Source organism: Nelumbo nucifera, chromosome 1, assembly GCF_055504915.1.
Source record: "Nelumbo nucifera cultivar China Antique chromosome 1, China Antique-T2T, whole genome shotgun sequence".
NCBI lineage: Eukaryota > Viridiplantae > Streptophyta > Magnoliopsida > Proteales > Nelumbonaceae > Nelumbo > Nelumbo nucifera.
Genome location: NC_142649.1, coordinates 167,345,431 through 167,371,016, shown reverse-complemented (window position 1 = coordinate 167,371,016; position 25,586 = coordinate 167,345,431). Strand labels below are relative to the sequence as shown.

At 42.6% G+C, this 25,586-nt stretch overlaps 1 protein-coding gene across 1 annotated transcript in view; it reads left to right on the top strand.

Annotated features, from left to right (window-relative positions):
• The window catches only part of LOC104596679 (uncharacterized), a 193,226-nt gene that overhangs the window by 39,943 nt on the left and 127,697 nt on the right, over nt 1-25,586 (top strand). The window contains 1 exon segment of the mRNA XM_088895128.1: nt 5,588-5,834. Within this exon segment, the coding sequence (XP_088751254.1) occupies nt 5,588-5,834 (247 nt within the window).

Sequence of the window (25,586 nt, the reverse complement as noted above, 5' to 3'; positions counted from 1 at the left end):
ATCGGCAGCTTGACACCTAACTTTCCAGTTTCCGCCAACAGATCTAGAACATATTTCCTCTGAGAGACAAAGATCCCCTGTTTAGATCTAGCAACCTCAATACCCAAAAAATACCGAAGTGCACCAAGATCTTTCACCTCAAACTCTTGATGGAGCTGTTTGAGGGACTCAATCTCATGGCTATCATTTCCTGTCACCACAATATCATCAACATATACTGCAAGTAGTGTCAGAGAGGACTCCACCCTCTTGATGAATAGGGTATGATCTGACTGGGCCTGTACATAACCGAACTTCCCAAGGGCTAGTCTGAATCTATCGAACCAAGCTCTAGGTGACTGTTTCAAAACATACAATGCCTTATTGAGCCGGCATACCTTCTTACCTGTCTCTGTATCATAGAATCCAGGGGACAACCGCATGTAAACCTCTTCCTGCAGGTCTCCATTCAGAAAAGCATTTTTAACGTCCATTTTGTACAAAGGCCAAGTGTGGCTTGCTGCAAGAGATAATAGAACTCGAATGGTGGTCATCTTGGCTACCGGGGCAAAGGTCTCCAAGTAATCTATACCATAAGTCTGGGTGAACCCTTTTGCAACTAGCCGAGCTTTATACCTCTCAATGGAGCCATCCGCATTGTGCTTCATAGTAAATACCCATCTGCATCCAACTGGTTTCTTTCCTTTGGGCAGATCAACTAGCTCCCAGGTGTTATTTTTCAATAGGGCATCCATTTCAACTTGCATTGCATCTTTCCACTCCAGGACAGATAGGGCTTCTTGCACTGTTCTTGGAATAGGGACATTGGCAACAGAAGTAAGATAGGACCTGTAGGTGGGAGATAGGCGATCATAGGATAAAAACTGGGAAATACAGTGGGCTGTAGATGTGGTACAATGCCGTTTCCCCTTACGGACGGCAATGGGAAGGTCAAGGTCATCTGCAGGAGGTAAAGTGGCAACAGTGGAAGAAGTCTCTGTGGGCCCTGGGACTGTAATACCTGGACTTGGAGCCGCATAAGAGATTGGAGCTGGCCTGGATTGCTGATGACCGGGATCAACCTGCCTGCATCACCTGTGATAGACCCTCAACTCCTGATCCCTCTGACCACCCTCACTATTGTAGCCCTCATCACCCAATGGAATAGGTAAGGGAACAGCCCCAAAAGTATTAACCCTACCCTCACTGCGCTCCCCCTGAAGAAAGGGACCCAAATCCCCACTCGCACTGCTCTCCCCCTGAGGAGAAACCCGAGAATAATAGGGTGTCTCCTCAAAAAAAGTGACATCCATGGAGACAAATCTCTTCCCTGAGATAGGATCATAGCAGCAATAACCCTTTTTGAGTTTGTGCATAACCAAGAAAAATACATTTGATGGCCTTTGGTTCGAACTTGGAGTGATGGGGTCCGAGAAGCTGAACAAAATAGGTACAACCAAATGTTTTAAGGGGAACAACAAACAACTCCTCATTTGGGTATAGAAGGGAAAAAGGAGATTTCATATCAAGAACCCAGGAAGGAACTCGATTAATAAGATATACCGCCGTGAGGATAGCATCACCCCAGAAGCGAATAGGGACATTGGAGGTAAACATAATACTTCTAGCCACCTCCAAGATGTGCCTATTCTTCCTTTCTGCAACTCCATTCTGCTGAGGTGTATGAGGGCAAGTGCTCTGGTGGATAACCCCATGATTAAGAAGGTAAGATGCCAATTGCTTAGCAAAGTATTCCTTTGCATTATTAGATCTAAGAACTTTGATCTTGGCATCAAACTGGGTTAGGACCATTTGGTGAAAGTTTTGGGTTAGGGCGGGAACCTCATCTCGTGAACGCATAAGATAAACCCAAGAAAACCGGTTATGGTCATCAACAAATAACAAAAAATATCTGTACCCACCCATAGAAGGGATGTGATATGGCCCCCAAACATCAGTATGCACAATATCAAAAGAACTATTACTGCTTTTATTACTCAATGAATAAGATTTTCTACAATGTTTAGCAAACTCACAACTTTCACATTTCAACTGGGACAACTCAATAGACTCAAACAAAGTAGGAAACAGACTCTTTAAGGACCGAAAAGACAAATGACCCAATCGGCTATGCCAAAGCATAACCGGACTCACTCTGAGAAACAAGTGATTTCTTATCCACTGACTCTTCCCGACGAGAACTCTCCCCGAGCAGATAGATCCCATTCGTCTCACGGCCAATCCCAATCACTGTCTTCGTCTCCAGGTCCTGAAAAACATATCGGTCAGGGAAGAAAGTTATTGAGCAGTTCATTTGTTTGGTAATACTACTGACTGAAAGAAGGTTAGTATCAAGCTTAGGAACATGTAAGACAGAAGACAAGGAGATAGTATTCGATAGCTTGATGTCACCCTTGCTAGAAATGGGGACAAGAGAGCCATCAGCAATAGATACTTTATCCCTACCAGAAGATAAATGATAATTGGTAAACAATGAAGGCAAGCTAGTCATATGGTCCGATGCACCTGAATCTGTTACCCAACAGGGTTTAGTAGTACCTGGAGCTGAGGCATGGTAGGCTGAGGCTCGAGTACCTGAATGTGCGAAAGCAGATGTGGCAGGGGCTGATGGTGACTGCGGTGGCTGAGCTGAGTTCCCAACTTCCTTTTCCAACTGTATTAGAGCAGCCCGAACTGTAGCTAAGGTCTCTAAGGGTGTGCCTTTTGTGCCAGACGAGGATGCTGAATCAATATTCATGGCCACATGAGCATTACCCTTCTTGCTTCTCAACTTTGCCGGGACCAAATGAGGATGCAGCTTCCGACATGTTTCTTTTGTGTGTTTGGGTTTCTTACAATGCTCACATACCACATCCCTTTTATCTTCCTTCTTCCTGTCCCTTTCTGAATCACCCCCTGATTTGGGTTTAATAGCTACAAGGGCCAGTGTAAAAGGCTGAGGTTGCATCATGACTTTCCTCGTGGTCTCTTCACTATGCACTAAGGAGTATGCCTGGGAGATGGTCACACTATCTCTGGTCAAAATCTATTGCCGCACAATATCATACTCTGAATTAGGCCTGACAGAAACTCAAACACCCTGTTTGTCTCGACTTGCTTTCTATGGGTCTGTGCATCTTTGGGACTCTCCCACTCAAGAGTCTCTAAGTGATCAATCTCATGCCACAGGGACTTCAAGGTAGAGAAGTAGACCGAAACTGGTTTCTCTCCTTGTTTAAGAGTATTAACTTCACATTTCAATTCATATGCTCTGGCAACATTAAGGGGTTGGGAATAAGTTTCTTTAATAACATCCCATCTCCTTGGCTGTCTTTGCCCACAAGTAATTTCGGTTGATATGAGGCTGCATAGAATTACACAACCATGTCATAACCAAGTAGTTTTTTGGACCCACTTGGTATACATGGGGTCTCCCTTGGAGGGTTCTTTCACATCTCCCATGAGATACCCTAATTTACCCCTTCCCCCAATAGCCATCATGGTTGATTGGGCCCATTCCAAATAGTTTGATCCATCAAATCTTACGGTTGTAATCTGAAAACTTATCTCAGAAACACCACCATAACTGCTGTTCCCAAAACTGCCTTCTGCCTGATTTTTAAACTCCATTTCGGTCAAGAACCAGTAGTCTCAAAAAGTAGGGTTACTACAGTCAAAGAACAACACTTGGACTATCAATCACAATAAAAAATCAGTATAGAACCAATCTGTATTCACGGTATATGTGCATGAAACAGTTATAAGTCTGATCTGAAACCAATTAGCAAACACAACAGCAACAGTCCGTACAATTTTCACCCCTTAAAAGAGTTCGAAGCCCCAAAAAAATCTGAAAACAGCTTGGAGAATAATCTGATATGCTGAAGCAGAATTAGGGTTTTAATCAGTCCTTAAAAAAAATTCTCAGCCGCACATTCCAGGCAGTACCGTACAGATAAGACTTGTAGTAGGGTTAATATGAAACCCTAAAACTGATCAATGCTGAGGAGAAAACTTAAGAAGAGCTTCACAGGTAGATCACAAGGCTTGGCCCAGCATTAGGGTTTGCCGCAGGGTTAAGACAAAACCCTAGAGAATAGAAAGATGAAAACCCTAGAGTGGTTCGGCCGCCCTTTCTAGATAGGTCCGACCTATCTTCTCTGATAGTACTTCTCTTAGAAAATAAAATAACTTACAAGAGAATGTTGTTCGCTGCCTTCCAAGGTTACCCGAACCCTAGCCTTCTCTGATTCTTCCTGATCACCAACACTCTGCAACCGTGGCAAGTCTTCAACAGCTGCTAAACCCTCTGGCGATCTCCAAGAATCAGTCAACGAACTCTACTTTCTCAGCTTCCAGCCCTAGATGGTTCTCATGTGGTCGGCTGGACTAGACTCACATGAGAAACCCTAGCTCTGATACCAAGTAGACGTTCAAGACTGCTATCAGCCTTGAACCCTAATAGATTTCAGGTTCGAAAATAGAAGAAAAAGTATAGAGAAGAGAGGAGAAAGAGAAGAGAGAGCAGTAGAACGGGTTGAAAGGAGGGATAGAATCTTAATGTTCTGCCGCCGCCACTTCTATTTAGTATTTATAGGTTATGCTAATTACATGGAAAGGACAGATCTGCCCTTAGTATTTACATAACAAATAGAACACAATAAAACTGAAATAAATAACAACTGAAATAACAGATTGACCACCAGCTAACCCTAGGATGACTAGAACACATTCTACCCTACGAACACAGTGGGACCATAGCTGTGGGGCCCACATCAGTGTTCTCTACACCTAAATTTTAGTCTCTCATGCTCTTTGATATGCCAATGCCAGATTGAGTCATATCGGGAGATTTCCCCTCCACTTTTTTGGAAACACAATTATACTGTACCTTTTAGTAAAAAAAATCAGATTGAAGAAAAAAGTTATGTGGCTTTGAAACACCTGATACACATGTTCATGTGTATCGTGTGTATCGGGTGTATTGACACTTTGAACTTTGATCTATAATGTAGGAGAAATTAAAGAGAATGCTGTCTGTAGAATTAGAGCGGGATGTTTGAAATGGTGTAGTGCATCCAGTGTGCTGTGTGGCCAGCATACCTGAGATGGATGAGTGGCAGGAGAAAAAAGTGCATTATAGAGAATTTAGGAGTGGCTGCTATTAGTGATAAAACGAGGGAAAGTTGACTGGGATAGTTTAGTCATGTGCATACACAACCAATGAATACAGCAGTGAGGAGTGAATTGGTGCAAATAGAAGGCTCTAAAATAGCAAGGGAAAGACCAATAAAAACATAATCTGAGGTGAAAAAAATATTTGAGAACTTATAAATTAACAGAAAACATGGCTCTTGATAGAGCACAATGGCAGGACAGGATTCGTGTAGCAAACACCAAATAGTTGGGGATTGGGATTAAGGCTGAATTGAGTTGAGTTGACGGTTCTTGCAAATGCAACTTTATGCCAATATTTAAATTTTTGCTAGATAATTGGGAGTAAAATTTGTTTTCTGCATTCTTCGTTTGTTATCTTTTTTCTTGTGTATTCTAATTTTAATTTCAGAGTATGTTTATAATGTAGAAAGCTATATGTACTTGAATTTAGGTATGTACTGAAGAGGAGGTTTAACCGTGGAGCATATGGTGAAGTTTGGTTGGCTTTTCATTGGAATTGTTCTCAAGGAAGTGATACTTTAAATTGGATGCCCAGAAATAATAGTTGCTCAATGAATAATTTTCATCTGGAACACCCTTATGAGTATGACATAGGTTCACAAAGTAATTCATCTGGTCATCATGATTATCATGATGGTCCTTGTGATGACAGTTCATTCATTTTGAAGCGTATAATGGTAAGTTGAATTTACTTGTATTGGTTTCTAATAGGTGCACCCCAATCTGTGATTTGATATGCTTTTTCTGGTCCAAATGTGCTTATATTTGCAGAAAATTGATGCCTCCTACTGGTACAACTTGAGTAGGCCCAACTTGGCCCAACTCAATTGGGCTGGGCTTGGAATTTTGGCCTTTGGTCTGGGAATGGGCCTGAAAATTCAGGCTGACTCAGCACAAATTGGGCTTAGATTGAATCATTGAGTAGCTCGATCCCAATATATTTACCAGTATGTATGCTTGCCGAAGTGTATTTAGACTAGAGAAGAAGAAAGGTCTTCTTATGGTGTTCATTGATCAAGAAAAGGCATATGATAAAGTTCCTAGAGAGATAATATGGTGGGTCTTGGAAAAGAAAGGGGTTTAAAATAGGTATGTAGGCCTAATTAAGGATATATATGAGGAGGCAACAACTAATGTTAGAACACCAATGAAGGGACTGTTGACTTTTGGGCTGATATAACATGTTTTTTATTTACATAGCATAGTTAGGGAGTTATTGGGCCTTAGGCCCATTAGTTTATATTTTAAGTTAAGGGTGTTTTTTAAGTTCTCACAAGTAGCCGACTTACTAAGGGCATACTTGTCTTTGTACTCTCTTTTATTTATGAGTATATAATCTAATGAAAGGGGCGGCCAGACCTAATTCTGAGCTTCTCCCATTCTCTTCTATCTCTCATCTCTCTTTCTTAGCTGAAACCTTTTCTCCTCTTTCTTTTCTTCTTTCTTTTACAGTTTTTATATCAAAGCAGGTTGTCCAAACCTTTCTACTTGGTATTAGAGCAAGTTTAAACATTTCTTGAGCTGCTCCATCATGCAGCCCTAGATCGGCCGACTGCATAATAAGGTAAAGGGCTGATCGAAGACTTTAGGTAAGCCTAGTTTTTGGATTTTTTGGTGGAATTGCAATCCCTTGTAGCTGGTCTAGGGTTTTACACCAAAATTAGGAAGAACGGGAGAAAGGGGGAGAGTCTTGTTTTAGTAGGACTCTTCAATTTTGATTTAGGAAGTGGCGCTCTAGTTTTTTAGGGTTTCTTGAGGTTTTCTGAAGGGGGTGGTTCAAGTCCTAGCCTTTTTGGAGGTCTCTAGAGGGAGCGATGACCTCTTTTCTCTCTTCTCTAGCTCCCACGGAAAAAAGGAATCTTTGGAGGGAGGGGCTTCTAGGAATCCAAGAGGGTGTTTGAGGTTTCTAAAGGAGATAAATACCTTCTTTTCCATCTCAAATTGATTTCCTAACCCATTCAGAGAGTTATGGAGGGTTGTGTAGTTGAAAACAAATTTTTAGGAGAAATGGGATCTGGGGGAGGAGGACCTCTTCGGGCCGGAACCATCACTACAGTCAAGTTGGATGATACAAACTACTTAGAATGGTCACAATATGCAAAGACAACCATTGGTGCTTGTGGGAAATTGGGGTATGTGACCGGTGAGGAAAAGAAACCTGAAACTAACCATTCCCGATGGGTACAAGAGAACTGCATGGTGATGACTTGGCTGTGTAATTCTAGGTTGCCCTATATAAGAACTTTTTATGGGCTAACACAACTAAGGAGATTTGGGATGGAGTAGCAGAAAGCTATTCACAGAATGAAAATGTTGCTAGAGCCTATTAGTTGAGAAACCAGTTGATTACTACTAGGCAGGGAGACAAGTCTGTTGCTATTTATTTTTCAGCCCTAAAAACCTTATGGTAGGAGATAGATCATTTGGAGACTGTGGTTTGGGAAAGTAGCAAAGATGCAACAACTTATCAGAAGCTGGTAGAAAAGAATACGGTTTTTGAGTTTTTAGCTGGACTTAACCATGAGTATGATATTGTACAACAACATATTCTTTGCCGAGACAATGTAACTTTTTCTCATACATATGCCTTTGTGTCTAGAGAGGAGAGTAGGAGAAATGTGATGATGAGGAACCCATGCCTTGAGCAATTAGCTATGGTTAGAACAATGAATTCTAAGCCGAGTGGGGATAAGGGTGGAAATGAACCGAGGAAGGACAAAAGGGATCTGATCTGTGATTACTGTAAGAAACCCAAACATGCCAGAGATACTCGTTGGAAGCTTTATTTCACCTTGTACCGAGCTGACTCAGAAATAAGAAGGGAAATGCGAATATGGTAGTGACTGGTGATTTATTAGGGCCACCTACTACAATCTCTCTAGAATCTGTTGCAACAGATGCAGTGGGGGCCAAATTGGAGAGATATGGACAGTAACTAGTTCCAACTAAGTATTAGGTGGATCAGGAGGTAGTCATTCTACCTCGTTTGCACAAGCAGGTAGTTCACATGCTACTGCAAATTATGTATCCACTACAGGTAAGGGGGGACCTCCCTGGATTATAGACTCAGGAACCTCAGAACATATGACCAACATTTCCACCATTTTTACCTCATACCACCTCTGCTCTGGCAGAGATAGAGTTTCTACAGCTAATGGATAACATGTTCCCATTGCTGGGAAAGGGTCTGTTTGGATAACTGATACCATTACCCTACCTTTTGTCCTTCATGTTCTTAGACTGGGCACTAAACTGTTCTGTGATTTTTTCTCCTGGTCATTGTGTTTTCTAGGATTTGGAATCAAAGAGGACGATTGGGAGTGGTCGTTAGGTGAATGAAATCTATCTTCTCGATGCGCTTCCCAGTCATCAGAGTCATCATGTTAGTAGGAGTATTAAGTTAGAGTCAGCGGGTCAGATTATGCTTTGGCATAATCGGTTAGGACTTTTGTCTTTTGCTTCTTTGCGTTTTTTGTTTCCCAAATTGTTTGAGTCTGTCAGTTTGTCCAGTTTGGAGTGTGAGGGTTGTCAACTTGGAAAGCATTGTAGACATTCCTTTAAAGCAAGTAATAGAAGATGTTCTTCTGTTTTTGATATTCTTCATACTAATGTGTGGGGGCTGTTAGTGGTGTTAGTGAAGGGGTATTTCGGTCTTTGTACTTGTTGAGAATGTTGATGTGTACTGTTATGCTAGTTCGAGTGCCTCTTACTTAAAGAAGGGCACTTAAGTCTTTTCCAATAAGTTAATAATATAATAACAAGTTTGGCCGAATCTAGGGACTTACTTTTTTCTCTAATTCGAACCAGCCTTTCTCTCTTTCCTCTCCTTTCTCTCTTCCTCTTTCCTCTTCTACTTCTTGCTGTTTACTTTACAGTCAATGAACAAGACAGAATTCTAGGGCAGGTCAAACTTTAACATGGTATCAGAGCGAGGTTCAACAAATCAGACTTGCTAGAATTCTGTCTTCTGCGCATTCAAATTAGGGTTTCTCTTGGGTTCTCAGCTGTGAGTTGGAGACTGGGAAAAGGGCTGAAAAGGAGTGATCACCCTCTTCCCTAGGAGGTTCCTATGCCTCCGATTGTGTCGTTGGTGATTGGTTGCTGTGGTTTCTAAGCCCTAGTTAGGGCTGGTACGTGTGGTGCAGTGGTGTCTCAGCCCTTCGTGTGGTTGGCCTTCAGGCGATGAGGTAAAGTTTTTTTTTTTTTATGCATATTATCTGTTATGGAATACATGAGAGGTGTAGTACAGTTCACATGATGGGTTTTTAGATTGCAGTATGCTAGGGTTTATGCTAGGGTTTATTTTGGTTTGTGTGTGATTCGAAGGGCAATAGTGTCTACTTAATGGTGTTGCAGTTTTCAGCATTTAATACTGCTGAAATCAGTGTGCAGACTTCAGTGAGTAGGGTTTGTGGTGTTACAGTTCTCAGCATTTAATACTGCTGAAACCAATGTGCAGATTTCGGTGAGTAGGGTTTGTGGTGTTGCAGTTCTCAGCATTTATTACTGTTGAAATCAGTGTGCAGTGTGTAGTGCTCATAATTCAGTGCTCAAAATTCAGTGATAAGGGAGTTCGGCAATGGCAGATAATAGTGATAGTAAACCTAGTGTCATGATATCTACTGACTATCTGAATGTCCAAATGACCTCCATTAAACTGAATGGAGAGAATTATGTCCCTTGGGCCAAGTCTGTAGAGGTTTTTCTGAAGGCGTAGAAGAAAGTGAAGCATATAAGAGAGGAGAAACCCCCCGCTAATTCTCAGGAGTATGAAAACTGGGAACAGGAAGATGCACAGATCATTACATGGTTGTGGAACAGTATGGAACCCAAAATCAGTGTGAACTTCATGTTTCTTGACACAGCCAAAGAGGTGTGGGATCATGCTAAGAAACTGTATTTAGGTCAGGATAATACCACTAGGGTATATCAACTGTATCAGGAATACTTCAATCTGCAACAGGGAAATCAGAGCCTTGAGGAGTACTATGCTAGTGTGAGGAATATCCGTAATGAGTTAAATGTCTATCATCCTCTCACTTCTGATGTCAAAGTTCAACAACAACAGCGAGAGCAGCTTGATGTGACACGGTTTCTGGTGGGGCTGAAGTCTGAGTATGAACCAGTACGAGCCCAGATACTAGGGGGATCTGCTCTTCCATCTTTAGAGGAGGTGTTTGCTCGTCTTCGGAGGGCTTCCATTGGATCTATGGATTCTAATGTCTCCAATAAATTAGCATTTGCAGTGTCAAGAGGTCGAGGTGGCAGAAGTGGGGCTCGAGGAGCCCAGTCTGGCAGGAGTGGTAGTGGTGGATCTACACATATCCATGGTGGTGGTCGTACTGGAGGCAGAGATTCAGGGGGAGCTTGTGGTAGAGGATGTGGCTCGGGTCCACGGAAGTGTACTCATTGTGGTTTGGATGAAGATACCATTAACTACTGCTATGACTTACATGGTCCTCCCTCGACGTGGGCCAACCATGCCATGACTAGTGACACCAGTTTCATCTCTAGACAGGAGAACCGGTCAGCTGACCCGATGCCTTCTACTCCCTCAGATGGTCCAGGCAAGGAGATGGTGAGTGTTCCTCGGGATGAGTATGAGAGGTTTGTTCAATCCAAGTCGCAGCAGAACACAACTTCCTTTGCACACTCAGGTATGGCTTGTTTGGCATCCACACCCAACCCCTGGATTATTGACTCTGGAGCCTCCGATCACATGACGGGAACTCCAGGTGTGTTTTCATCTCTCACTCATTGCTCAACATCACAATCTGTTACCCTTGCTAATGGCTCCACATCATCTATATGTGGTGTTGGTAATGTTGACCTAGACCCTGTATCCCTATCCTCTGTTTTATATGTACCTAAGCTTCCATTTAATCTTATGTCTGTTAGTAAGCTGACCAAGTCCCTTAAGTGCTCCATCACTTTTTACCCTTCTATGTGTGTTTTTCAGGATCTCAAGACGGGGATGAAGATTGGTGGAGGGCATGAAGCCGGTGGACTGTATTATCTTGATGGTGGTGGACGAACATTAACGACCCTTCAGTCATCCATTTCTCCTCTCCAGTGGCATTGTAGATTTGGTCATCCTTCGCTGAAAGTGTTGCAGTCCTTAGTCCCTTCATTGAGTCAACTTTCTATTTTTGATTGTGAGTCATGTCAATTTGGGAAACACCATCATGTTCCCTTTCGTTCTAGGGTCGATAACCGTGTGTCGAGTCTTTTTTCTTTAATTCATTCAGATGTTTGGGGTCCTTATAAAGTGATGTCATATAATGGATACCGATATTTTGTTATTTTTGTTGATGACTGTTCAAGAATGACGTGGCTCTATTTAATGAAAGAAGGAAGTGAATTATTTGCCATCTTCCAGAAATTTTATGCTGAGATCCGCAATCAATTTGGCGTTCACATCAAAATTTTCTGTTCTGATAATGGTTGTGAATACTTGTCTTCATCTTTTCAAGAATACTTGGACCAACATGGCATTATACACCAAACTTCATGTACCTACACTCCGCAACAAAATGGGGTTGCTGAGAGAAAGAACCGCCATCTTGTAGAAACGGCACGCTCCCTCATGCACCACATGAATGTTCCCAAAATCTTTTGGAGCGATGCAATGCTCACCTCTTGTTTCTTAATTAATCGGATGCCCACGTCTATCCTTGATGGTCGTTCTCCTTTTAGTGTCTTATTTCCCAACATGTCTACGTTTCCGCTTTCTCCTCGGGTATTTGGGTGTGTCTGCTTCGTTCATAATCTGGGTCCCGGGACTGACAAGTTAGATGCACATTCCCTGAAGTGTATCTTCCTTGGCTATTTCCGAACTCAGAAAGGGTACAAGTGTGATCATCCCAGTTCTCGTTGTTCCTTGGTATGTGCTGATGTTACATTCTTCGAGTCTACTCCGTTCTTCGTGGGGTCCGGTGCTGTTGCTTCCTCCACATCACCACCTCCTCTTCCTCTTCCTGTGGTTGATCCACCTCCTCTGGTTCCAGTCATGCCTACGTCCTTGCGTCCGGTGCCACCGTCGGTTGACTGTCCACCCATCCATCACGTGTATACACATCGCCCGCGTGTACCGGCTGCAGCTCCTCCAGCTTCATCACCGTCGACAGATCCAGCTCCAGCTCCGACACCAGCCTCCGACCTAGATCTTCCTATTGCCTTCCGGAAAGGTAAACGTACTTGCACCCTTCACCCTATTTCCAATTTTGTTTCACTTACCCACCTCTCCGCCTCCCATCGCCAGTTCATCTCTTTGTTATCCTCCGTGGTTGTTCCTAAGGATGTCCAGGAAGCCCTTACCTCTCCAGAGTGGTGTCGTGCTATGGAAGAAGAGCTCTCTGCTCTGCATCATAATCACACTTGGGATCTCACCGCTCTCCCTCCTGGGAAGCAGGCTGTCGGTTGTAAGTGGGTGTATAGTGTTAAGTACTTGCCAGATGGTCGTGTTGAGCGCCTGAAGGCGCGGCTGGTTGCCAAAGGGTACTCCCAAACCTATGGCATTGACTACGCAGAGACATTCTCCCCGGTTGCTAAGATAGGGTCAGTTCGTGTCGTCATCTCCCTTGCAGCTATGTATGATTGGCCTCTCCATCAGCTAGATATCAAAAATGCTTTTTTGCATGGTGATTTGCTCGAGGAGGTCTACATGGAGCAACCACCAGGGTTTGTTGCTCAGGGGGAGGATGGTAAGGTATGCAGACTTAAGAAGGCTATTTATTGACTTAAACAGTCCCCTCGAGCATGGTTTGGTAGGTTCAGTGAGGTGGTCAAGAAGTTTGGTATGAAACAGTGCCAAGTTGATCACTCTGTCTTTAGTTTTGACTCGTCGGCAGGCAAAATGATATTGGTGGTGTATGTGGATGATATCGTTGTGACTGGGAACGATAAAATGGGCATTGACAGATTGAAGGCATTCCTACAGGAACACTTTCAGACAAAGGACCTTGGCAAGTTGAAATACTTTTTGGGCATAGAGGTAGCAAGATCTAAGCATGGCATTAATTTGTGTCAGAGGAAATATGTGCTTGATTTACTGGAAGAAACAGGGTTGTTGGGTACTAAACCGGCTGAGACACCTATGGAAACAAATACGAGGCTGAGCAGTGATATAGGTGAAGTATTTGAAGACCTTGGCAGATACCGACGACTTGTAGGCAAACTAAACTATCTAACCATTACTCGGCCAGATATTTCATTTGCGGTTAGTGTGGTGAGTCAGTTCATGCAGAAACCTTAGGTCCCACATTGGAATGCAGTGCTAAGGATTGTGAGGTATCTGAAAGGAGCTCCTGGTCGTGGTTTGCTGTATAGGAGTGGTGGAAAACTGGTAATAGAAGGATACACCGATGCTGATTGGGCAGGTTCTATGTCTGATAGATGATCTACCACAGGCTATTGCACCTTTCTGGGGGGTAACCTAGTAACGTGGAAAAGTAAGAAGCAAACAGTTGTGGCAAGAAGCAGTGTAGAAGCAGAATATAGGGCCATGGCACATACTGCTTGTGAATTAGTGTGGCTGAGGAACCTTCTACAGGAGATAGGATATGACATCAGTACTCCAATGAAGCTCTATTGTGACAATCAGGCAGCGGTTCATATCTCTTCCAATCCGGTGTTTCATGAAAGAACCAAGCACATCGAAGTTGACTGTCATTTTGTGAGAGAGAAGGTGCTGAATGGGGTGATAGAAACTGCATATGTTAGTACGGGAAACCAGTGGGCAGACTTGTTTACAAAAGGTTTGAGTCGGGGGAGAGTGGACTACATATGTAACAAGCTGGGATTATATGATATATACTCACCAGCTTGAGGAGGAGTGTTGGTGGTGTTAGGGAAGGGGTATTTTGGTCTTTGTACTTGTTGAGAATGTTGATGTGTACTGTTATGTTAGTTCGAGTGCCTCTTACTTAAAGAAGGGCACTTAAGTCTTTTCCAATAAGTTAATAATATAATAACAGGTCTGGCCGAATCTAGGGACTTACTTTTTTCTCTAATTCGAACCAGCTTTTCTCTCTTTCCTCTCCTTTCTCTCTTCCTCTTTCCTCTTCTACTTCTTGTTGTTTACTTTACAGTCAACGAACAAGACAGAATTCTAGGGCAGGTCAAACTTTAACAGGGGCCATACCATGTTTCCTCTATGGGTGGCTATTGATATTTTCTTCTGTTTGTGGATGATTATTCTTGGTACTTTTGGTTATATTTGATGAGATCCCATGATGAGGTACCGTCTTTGGTTCAACAATTCCATTAGATGGTGCTGACACAGTTTGAGGTATGAGTGGAAGTGTTTAGATCAGACAATGCTAGGGAATACTTTGAAAAAAACCTGCCATCATACCTTTTGGAGCATGGAATTATCCATCAGAGCAGTTGTACATACATTCTATAATAGAATGGTGTAGCAGAAAGGAAGAACATACATATTGTGGAAGTAGCAAGAAGCATGATGTTGAGCTCTTCCCTTGATGGTTTAGTTCCTATTGATACTACTACCCCTGCTCCTAATGCCATTGCAGATGACCTTGATCTCCCTATTGCCCTCAGAAAAAGGAAGAGGAAATGTACTGCTCATTGCATCTCACACTATCTTTCCTATAGTGGATTATCCCCTTCCTACCGGGCCTTCCTTTCCTCCCTTGACTTTGTGTCTATACCTGGAGTGTTAGTGAGGCTCTTTCCAAACCTGGGTGGAAGATATCTATGCAAGGGGAAATGAAAGCATTGATTAAAAATCAGACATGGAAGGTTGTGGATTTGCTTGATGACAAGGAGACTGTTGGATGTGGATGGGTTTATATAGTGAAGTGCAAGGCTGATGGGAGTATAGAAAGGTACAAGGCGAGGCTAGTTGCAAAAGGTTATACTTAGACTAATGACATAGACTACTTGGAAACTTTTGCACCAGTGGAAAAGATGATTTCCGTTCGAATTCTTCTATCACTAGCAGTTGCATACTCTTGGCCACTCTTCCAACTTGATGTGAAGAATGCCTTTCTCAATGGGGACTTGCAGGAGGGGGTGTATATGGACCTTCCAGCTGGCTTCCACAATAATGCAGAAAAAGGAAGGGTATGCAGGTTGAAGAAGTCCCTATATGGTTTAAAATAATCACCTCGAGTTTGGTTTGATAGGTTTAGAAGTGCATTGGTTGTATTTGGCTATACTCAAACTCAATCTGATCATACTCTTTTTGTGAAGAGGAGGGGTTCACTGGTGTCAGTTTTGATAGTGTATGTGGATGACATTGTAGTTATAGGAAATGATTTGAGTCAGATTGATACCCTGAAGAAGAATCTGCACAAAGAGTTTGAGATTAAGGATCTTGGGGAGCTGAAGTACTTTTTGGGCATTGAAGTGGCAAGGTCCAAGCATGGGATCTTCATCTCACAGAGGAAGTGTGTTCTAGATCTACTATAGGAGACAAGAAAGCTTGGGGCAAAAGCACCTGATACACCTATTGATCAGAACCACAGTATAAATGCTTTAGAGGGTGAACTAATGAAGAATGTTAGAACATATTGGAGGTTAGTGGGGCGGTTTCTATACTTATGTATGATACAACCAAACATCTCTTATGCAGTGAGTGTGGTGAGTCAATACATGGTTGCCCCACGAGTTCAGCATTGGGAGGCTATTGACAGGATACTTTTCTATTTGAAGTGACATCCAAGTAGAGGCATATTGTTTGTTGACCATGGGCAGTTGAAGTTAGAGGCTCACACAGATGCTGATTGGGCAGGGTGCCTAGATGATAGGAGATCTACATCAGGAGTTTTTACTCTTGTTGGAGGTAATTTAGTTTCATGGAAGAGTAAGAAATAGATAGTTGTGGCAAGGTCCAGTGTAGAAGCTGAATACAGAGCCGTGACAGATGGTGTTTCAGAGATCCTCTGGATCCGTTCCTTGTTAGGGGAGATTGGAATTGAGGCTGAAGAACCTATGATGCTATATTGTGACAGTCAGGCAACAATTAACATTGCCCACAACTCAGTTCAACCTGATAGGGCGAAGCATATAAAAGTGTATAGACACTTTATAAGGGAAAGGGTGACATCCGGAGAAGTTTGCATGCCATATGTTGCATCTGACTTGCAGCTTGCTGATGTTCTTACAAAAGGAGTTGCAAGAAACAAGCTGGAACATGACCTACGCAAGTTGGGAATGTGACATTTATTCCCAACTTGAGGGGGAGTGTTGAGAGTAGAAATCTGCTGAATTAAAAAATATGAAAGAAAAGTAGTTTCTTGAAGAGAGAAGGGAGAGAGAAGGAGAAGAAGAGAAGTTGAAAAGAAAAGAGAGCAATAATCTGGCCGCCCCCTTAACTTATTATTTATACTAAAAATAACGGAGCAGTACAAAGACAACTATGCCCTTATAGGGCGACAAAACATAAAACAGCATATATAACACTTAAAAACATAATAAAATTTGGACTCACATAAATACTGTGGTCCCCACCTCCTATCTAACAACTAACATAAAACATCTACTCAGAAAAACATCATAAAACTGATTAATCTTCGACACTCCCCCTCAAGTTGGGAGTAAATGTCACACATTCCCAACTTGCGTAGATCATGTTCAAGCTTGTTCTTTTCCACCTCTTTAGTGAGAACATCAGCCAGCTGCAACTCTGAAGAGACATAAGGCAAACAAACTTCTCCGGTTGTTTCCCTTTCTCTTATAAAGTGCCTATCAACTTCAATGTGTTTTGTCCTATCATGTTGAATTGGATTTTGGGCAATATTGATTGTAGCTTGATTGTCACAGTATAACATCATAGGTTCCTCTACTTTCACCCCAATCTCACTCAAAAGAGATCTAACCCAAAGAAGTTCTGAGACACCTTGAGCCATGGATCTATACTCAGCCTCTGCACTTGACCTTGCCACAACCGCTTGCTTCTTACTCTTCCAGGAGATCAAGTTTCCACCTACAAAGGTACACATTCCTGATGTAGACCTCTTGTCATCTAAGCATCCTGCCCAGTCTGCATCTGTATAGGATTCTAGCTTCAGATTCTCATGATATGAGAAAAGAATGCCTCTGCCAGGGTGCTTTTTCAAATATGCAAGTATTCTCTCAATAGCTTCCCAGTGCTGAACCCGAGGTGCATGCATGTACTGACTCACAACATTGACAGCATAAGAAATATCTGGTCGTGTCATACACAAATACAACAGTCGACCCACCATTCTTTGATATCTCCCCACATCCTATACCAACTCACCATCCACACCATTAATTCTGTAATTTGGATCTATAGGAGTGTCTGCTGGTTTGGGCCTCAACTTCCCAGTCTCCCATAGTAGGTCAAGTACATACTTTCTCAGTGAAATGAAGATCCCATGCTTGGATCTTGCAACTTCAATCCCCAAGAAGTATTTGAGCTCACCAAGATCTTTGATCTCAAATTCTTGCTGCAATGATTTTTTGAGATCATCAATCTCCTCTAGATCATTTCCTATCACCACTATATCATCCACATATACAATCAGAATTGACACCAGAGCATTTCTCCTCTTCACAAAGAGGGTGTGATTAGACCGTGTCTATGTGTATCCAAAACGGATGAGTGCCCCTCTAAACCTGTCAAACCAAGCCCTAGGTGATTGTTTCAGTCCATACAGAGATTTTCTGAGTCTGGACACCTTTCCTTTACCAACATTTTCATAAAAGTCTGTTGGAATGTCCATATATACCTCCTCCTGTAAATCACCATTGAGGAAGGCATTTTTGACATCAAGCTGGAACAAGGGCCATGAATAGGTGGCTACTAGAGATAAAAGGATACAGACTGAACTCATCTTAGCTATTGGTGCAAAGGTTTCCAGATAATCAACACCATAGGTCTGAGTATACCCTTTTGCTACCAACCTTTCCTTGTACCTCTCTATCTTGCCATCGGCCTTATACTTCACTGTGAATACCCATCTACATCCAACTGTCTCCTTGTCTGGGGGGAGATAAACTATTTCCCAAGTTTGGTTTTTGACCAAAGCATCCATCTCATCTTGCATGGCTGTTTTCCACTCAGGTTTGGAGAGAGCCTCAGTAACATTCTTGGGTATAGACACAGAATCTAGGGAAGAAAGAAAAGCACGGTAGGAGGGTGATAAGACACTGTTGGAAAGATGGTGTGAAATGCAGTGGGCTGTACACTTTCTCTTCCCCTTACGAAGTGCAATGGGAAGATCAATGTTAGTGGGATAGCTGCAACAGTGGTGTTAGGAACAGGAACATAATCATAAAAAAGCATAACAGGCTTAGGCTCAAGAGGAATACCTGGAACTATATATGCCGAATCTAGAGTTTCAAAAGGACTGACAGAGAGTGGTGTGGGTTGAGGATGTGTGGAGTCAACCATCATCTGTCGACACTGATATTTCTATGAGGCTGCGTAGTGGCTCAGGTAATGAAACTGGAGGTGCAGGTGCTGGCTGAACTGATGGAGGCACCAAAAGAGGAACAGATTGTGAGTTCTCCTCCCCAAAACTCTCCCCCTGAGGAGAACCACTCGAGAAGAAGAAGGTGGATTCGAAGAAGGTAATATCCGTAATGACAAATCTGCTCCTCGACATTGGGTCATAACAACAATACCCCTTTTGGTTCTAAGCATACCCAAGAAAAACACGTTTCTTGGCCTTAGGATCAAATTTCTTGCGATGAGGGCCAAGAATGTGAACAAAGTAAACACAGCCAAAAACCTTCAGAGGTATATGAAATATCTCCCCATTTGGAAAAAGAAGACTAAATGGCACCTTAAACCCCAAGGTCCGTGAAGGAACACGGTTAATCAAATGCACGACTGTAAGAACTACATCTCCCCAGAACTACACAGGAATTGAAGCACACACTATAAGACTCCTTGCCACCTCCACAATGTGTCTGTTGTTCCTGTTAGCAACTCCATTCTGTTGCGATGTATATGCACAACCGCTCTGATGAACTAAACCATTTTCTAAGAGATACGTGGTTAGGTCCTTCTCAAAGTACTCTCTGGCATTATCTGATCTAAAAGCCTTAGTTCTCACTCCAAATTGTGTGAGAACCATCTGGTGGAACTGTTGTACCAAGTTAGGAACCTCATCACGTGATCTCATCAAATATGTCCAAGAATATCGTGTATATTCATCCACAAACAAGAGAAAGTAACGGAATCCTCCCATGGAAGGGATATGATATGGCCCCCATACATCAGTGTGAACATTATTAAAAGCAGTACTTCTTTTATTACTTGGTTTAAAAGATTGTCTACAATGCTTTCCTAACTGACAACTCTCACACTCCAAAGTAGATAATTGAATAGACTCAAACAACTTTGGGAAAAGACATTTCAAAGAACTAAAAGAAAGATGTCCCAAGCGATTGTGCCAAAGCATAATCTGGTTCACCGACTCTAGGCCACTACTACTGCTACTGCTAACATGATGGCCCTGATGTCTCGGAATCTTATCCAGAAGGTAGACTCCATTCACATCACGACCACTCCCAATCATCTTCTTTGAGTCCAGATCCTGCAAAACACAATTACCGGGAAGAAAAGTCACGAAACAATTCAAATTTTTTGTCAAAGAACTAATAGACAGTAGGTTGGTATGAAGTCTAGGAACATGTAAAACAGAAGATAGAGTTATATCATTGGTCACTCTAACTGGCCCCTTCCCATCAATGGGCATATGTGAACCATCTATTGTAGAGATTTTGTCTCTACTAGAGCACAAATGATAGGAATTGAAAAGGGTAGGGGCATTAGTCATGTGCTCAGATGCTCCTGAGTCTATAATCCAAGGATGTCCCTCCTTACCTGAAGTGGATGCAAGCTTTGCAGTTGCATATGAACTACCTGTATGTGCAAAGGAAGTGGTGTAGTTGGCTCCTACATTCTTCTGTCCATTTGGAAGGCTAGAGCTAGGTGAATCTTTCTTACTCATAAGCTGTCCAAACCTCTCCAATTCTGTTATCACTGTTGCTACTGCAATGGATTCCCAATCAATTTGGGAAAGAGGGGCCGAGGAGTCTCTTGTAGTGGGTACATTTGCATTTCCCTTTTTGTTTCTTATCCGAGCAGGCATAAGATTTGGATGAAGTTTCCAACAAGTGTCCTTGGTATGCTTAGGCTTCTTGCAATAATCACACATCAAATCCTTCTTATCTTCCCTTATAGTCTTACTACTCCCCCTGTCTCCATTCGGCTTAGGTTTTGTTGTACCAACCATAGCCGATTGGTCAATCCCAGGCTGTCTCAGCATTACATTCCTCCTACTCTTCTCTACAGAGACAAAGGCATAGGCCTGAGAGAGTGCCACACCCTCCCTAGAAAGAATATGCTGCCTAGCAATGTCAAATTCAGGGTTCAGCCCTGCCAAGAACTCAAAAACCCTATTCCTCTCTACCAGTCTGTGATAAGCTGCTGCATCATTTACACTTTTGACTTTCCCATACCACAGTTTCTAAGTGTTCTATTTCCCGCCATAGGGTTTTCAGCATGGAGAAATACACAACAAGAGGTTGTTTTCCCTGTTTCATACTTATCACTTGATTTCTTAATTGATAGGCTTTGGCTTCATTTTGCTTATGAGAGTAGGTTTTAGTCACTCCATCCCAAATCTCCTTAGCAGTATTAGCCCATAGGAAATTTTTTGCAATATGAGGTAACATAGAATTACACAGCCAGGACATTACCATGTAATTCTCCTACACCCATCGGGAAGAGTCTGTATCAGGTTTCTTCTCCTCCCCAATGAGATACCCTAATTTTCCACGGGCACCAATAGCCATCTTAGCTGATTGTGTCCACTCCAAATAATTTGTACCATCAAGTTTTATTGTAGAATGATCTCAAACCCAAAAATATCACTACTACCTCCAACACCCAGTCCCACAGTACTGGTAGATTTCATCTCGGTATTCCAACTCTCCATCTTACTTCAAACAGTTCAACAGTAAGAAAAAAAATAGATCGGAGACCTTCAAAAAATAATTTAATATCACACACACAGAAACCAACCCTTCCGGAAGAAGAAAACCCTAACAAGAGAGAAATCTCTCTCCTCCCCACGCTTCCCAATAGAGAGAAGAGTGAAATGATCACTCCAGGAGGCTCAGAAATTCCAGAAACCAAACCGCCCTCTTCAGAAAATCAAAAGAAAACTAACAATACCTAGGCTTGTACATAACCGAACTTCCCAAGGGCTAGTCTAAATCTGTCGAACCAAGCTCTAGGTGATTGCTTCAAACCATACAATGCCTTATTGAGCCTGCAGACCTTCTTACCTGCCTCTGTATCATAGAATCCAGGAGGCAACTGCATGTAAACCTCTTCCTGCAAGTCCCCATTCAGGAAGGCATTTTTAACATCCATTTGGTACAAAGGCCAAGTGTAGCTTGCTGCAAGAGATAATAGAACCCGAATGGTGGTCATCTTGGCTACCGGGGCAAATGTCTCCAAGTAATCTATACCATAAGTCTGAGTGAACCCTTTTGCAACTAGTCTAGCTTTGTACCTCTCAATGGAACCATCCGCACTGTGCTTCACAGTAAATACCCATATGCATCCAACTGGTTTCTTTCCTTTGGGCAAGTCAACTAACTCCCAGGTATTATTTTTCAACATGGCATCCATTTCAACTTGCATTGAACCTCTCCACTCCGGGACTGATAGGGCTTCTTGCACTGTTCTTGGAATAAGGACATTAGCAACGGAAGTGAGATAGGACCTGTAGGAGGGAGATAGGCGATCATAGGACAAAAACTGGGAGATGCAGTGGGCTGTAGATGTGGTGCAATGCCGTTTTCCTTTACGGATGGCAATGGGAAGGTCAAGGTCATCTGCAAGGGGTGAGGTAGAAACAATGGAAGGAGTCTCTATGGGCCCTGGGACTGTAATATCTGGACTTGGAGCCGTAGAAGAGGTTGGAGCTGGCCGGGACTGCTGATGACCGGGATCAACTTGCCTGCATCGCCTGTGATAGACTCTCAACTCCCGATCCCCCTGACCACCCTTGCTACTGCAGCCCTCATCACCCACTGGAAAAGGTAAGGGAACAACCCCAAAAGTATTAACCCTGCCCTCACTACACTCCCCCTGAAGAAAAGGACCCAAATCTCCACGCTCACTACTCTCCCCCTGAGGAGAGGCCTGAGAATAGTAGGGTGTCTCCTCAAAGAAAGTGACATCCATAGATACAAACTTCTTCCCTGAGACAGGATCATAGCAGCAATAACCCTTTTGAGTTTGTGCATAACCAAGAAAGATGCATTTGGAGGCCTTGGGTTCGAACTTGGAGTGATGGGGACCGAGAAGCTGAACAAAACAGGTACAACCAAATGTTTTGAGGGGAACAGTGAACAACTCCTCATCTGGGTATAGAAGGGAAAAAGGAGATGACATATCAAGAACCTGGGAAGGAACCCGATTAATAAGATATACCGCCGTGAGGATAGCATCACCCCAGAAGCGAATAGGGACATTGGAGGTAAACATAATGCTTCTAGCCACCTCCAAGATGTGCCTATTCTTCCTTTCTGCAATCCCATTCTGCTGAGGTGTATGAGGGCAAGTGCTCTGGTGAATAACTCCATGGGTAAGAAGGTAAGATGCCAATGGCTTAGCAAAGTATTCCTTTGCATTATCAGATCTAAGAACTTTGATCTTGGCATCAAAGTGGGTTAGGATCATTTGGTGAAAGTTTTGGGTCAGGACGGGTACCTCATCTCGTGAACGCATAAGATAAACCCAAGAAAACCGGGTATGGCCATCAACAAATTACAGAAAATATCTGTACCCACCCATGGAAGGAATGTGATATGGCCCCCAAACATCCGTATGCACAAGATCAAAAGGACAATTGCTCTTTTTATTGCTCAACGAATAAGAGTGTCTACAATGTTTAGCAAACTCACTGCTTTCACATTGCAACTGGGATAACTCAACAGACTCAAACAAATTAGGAAACAGACTCCTTAAGGACCGAAAAGACAAATGACCCAATCGGTTATGCCAAAGCATAACCGAACTCACACTCTGGGAAACAAGGGACTTCTTATCCCCTGACTCTTCCCGACGAGAACTCTCCCCGAGCAGATAGATCCCATTCGTCTCACGGCCAGTCCCGATCACCTTTTTCGTCTTCAGGTCTTGAAAAACACACCGGTCAGGGTAGAAGGTTACTGAGCAGTTCATGTGTTTGGTAATACTACTGACTGAAAGAAGGTTAGTATTAAGCTCAGGGACATGTAAGATAGAAGACAAGGAGATGGTATCCGATAGCTTGATGTCACCCTTGCCAGAAATGGGGACAAGAGAGCCATCAGCAATAGATACTTTATCCCTACCAGGAGATAAATGATAAGTGGTAAACAATGAAGGCAAGCTAGTCATATGGTCGGATGCACCCGAATCTATTACCCAACAGGGTTTAGTGGTACCTGGAGCTGAGGCATGGCAGGCTGAGGCTCGAGTACCTGAATGTGCGGAAGCAAATGTGGCTGGGGCTAATGGTGACTGCGGTGGCTGAGCTGAGTTCCCAACTTCCCCTTCCAACTATATAAGAGCAGCCTGAACTGTGGCTAAGGTCTCTAAGAATGTGCCTCTTGTGCCAGATGAGGATGCTGAATTAGTATGCACTACCACATGAACGTTACCCTTCTTGCTTCTTAACTTTTCTGGGACCAAATAAGGATGTAGCTTCCAACATGTTTCTTTTGTGTGTTTGGGTTTCTTACAATGCCCACATACCACATAACTGCTGTTCCCAATACTGCCTTCCGCCTGATTTTTAAACTCCTTTTCGGTCAAGAACCAGAAGTCTCAAAATTAGGGTTACTACAGTCAAAAACAGCACTTGGACTATCAACCACAACCACAAAATCAGTATAGAACCAATCTGTACTCACAGTAGATGTACATGAAACAGGTATAAAACTGATCTGAAATCAGTAACCACACACAACAGCAACAGTCCGAACTGTTTCCACCCCCTTAGAAGAGTTTGAAACCCCAAAAGAAAACTGAAAAACAGTTTGAAGAACAATCTGATGTGCTGAAGCCGATTTGGGGTTTTAATCAGTCCTAAAAGCAAATTCTCAGCCGTACACTCCAGACAGTACCGTACGGATAAGGCTTGTAGTAGGGTTTATATGAAACCCTAAAACTGATCAATGTTGAGGAGAGAACTATTAGGTTTGCCGCAGTATTAGATCACAAGGTTCAGTCCAGTACTAGGGTTTGCCGCAGGATTAAGACAAAACCCTAGAGAATAGAAAGACAAAACCCTAGAGTGGTTCGGCCGCCCTTGCTAGATAGGTCCAACCCATCTTCTCTGATAGTACTTCTCTCAGAAAATAAAAAACTTACAATAGGATGTTGTTCGCTGCCTTCCAAGGTTACCCGAACTCTAGCCTTCTCTGATTCTTCCTGATCACCAACTCGCTGCAACTGTGGCAATTCTTCAAACAGCTGCTAATCCTCTGGAGATTTCCAAGAACCAGTCAACGAACTCTACTTTCTCAGCTTCCAGCCTTAGATGGTTCTCATGTGGTCGGCTGGACTAGACTCACATGAGAAACCCTTGCTCTGATACCAAGTAGAAGTTCAGGACTGTTATCAGTCTTGAACCCTAATGGATTTCAGGTTCGAAATAAGAAGAAAGGTAAAGAGAAAAGAGGAGAAAGAGGGAGGAGAAGCAGTAGAACACAAGGGTTGAAAAAGAGGAGCAGAAGCTTAATGTTCTGCCGCTGCCACTTTAATTAATATTTATAGGTTATGCTCATTACATGGAAAGGACAGATCTGCCCTTAGTCTTTACATAACAAATAGAGTAAAAAAGTACTGAAATAAATAACAACTGAAACAACTAAATGACCAATAGCTAACCCTAGGAAGACTAGAACACCTTCTACCCTACAAAAACAGTGGGACCGTAGCTGTGGGGCCCACATCAGTGTTCTCTACACAAACAAACATTAGAAAGTTTAATGACAGTAATGTTGTTATAACTAGTTATTTTTCCCTTATAAATATATTGTTTTCCAAAGTGCTTTTTTTTGGATGCAAATGCAACCTTTATATATATGATATTCATCCTGATCCAATGGTGCACATAGTCATTCACTTTATTGCTATGCATATTACGTAAAAATATACATAATCTTTTTGTCAAATTCTTATGCACTTAGCTCTTATTTATTTACACTATTCTTGGATAATGGATTAAACATATTCACAGTAGGAGGTCCCATGGTGCTTGTTGTTTTCTAATGGCATGAAGTTAATGGATGAATTTAAATAAGTATTAAATGCAAAATTAGATATATGGGCAAATACCTAAGAAACATTATGAGAGGATGGCAGGTGGTGCCTTCTTTTTCATCAAAGAGGTCCATTATTTCTAGAGTGGACTCCAGCACCT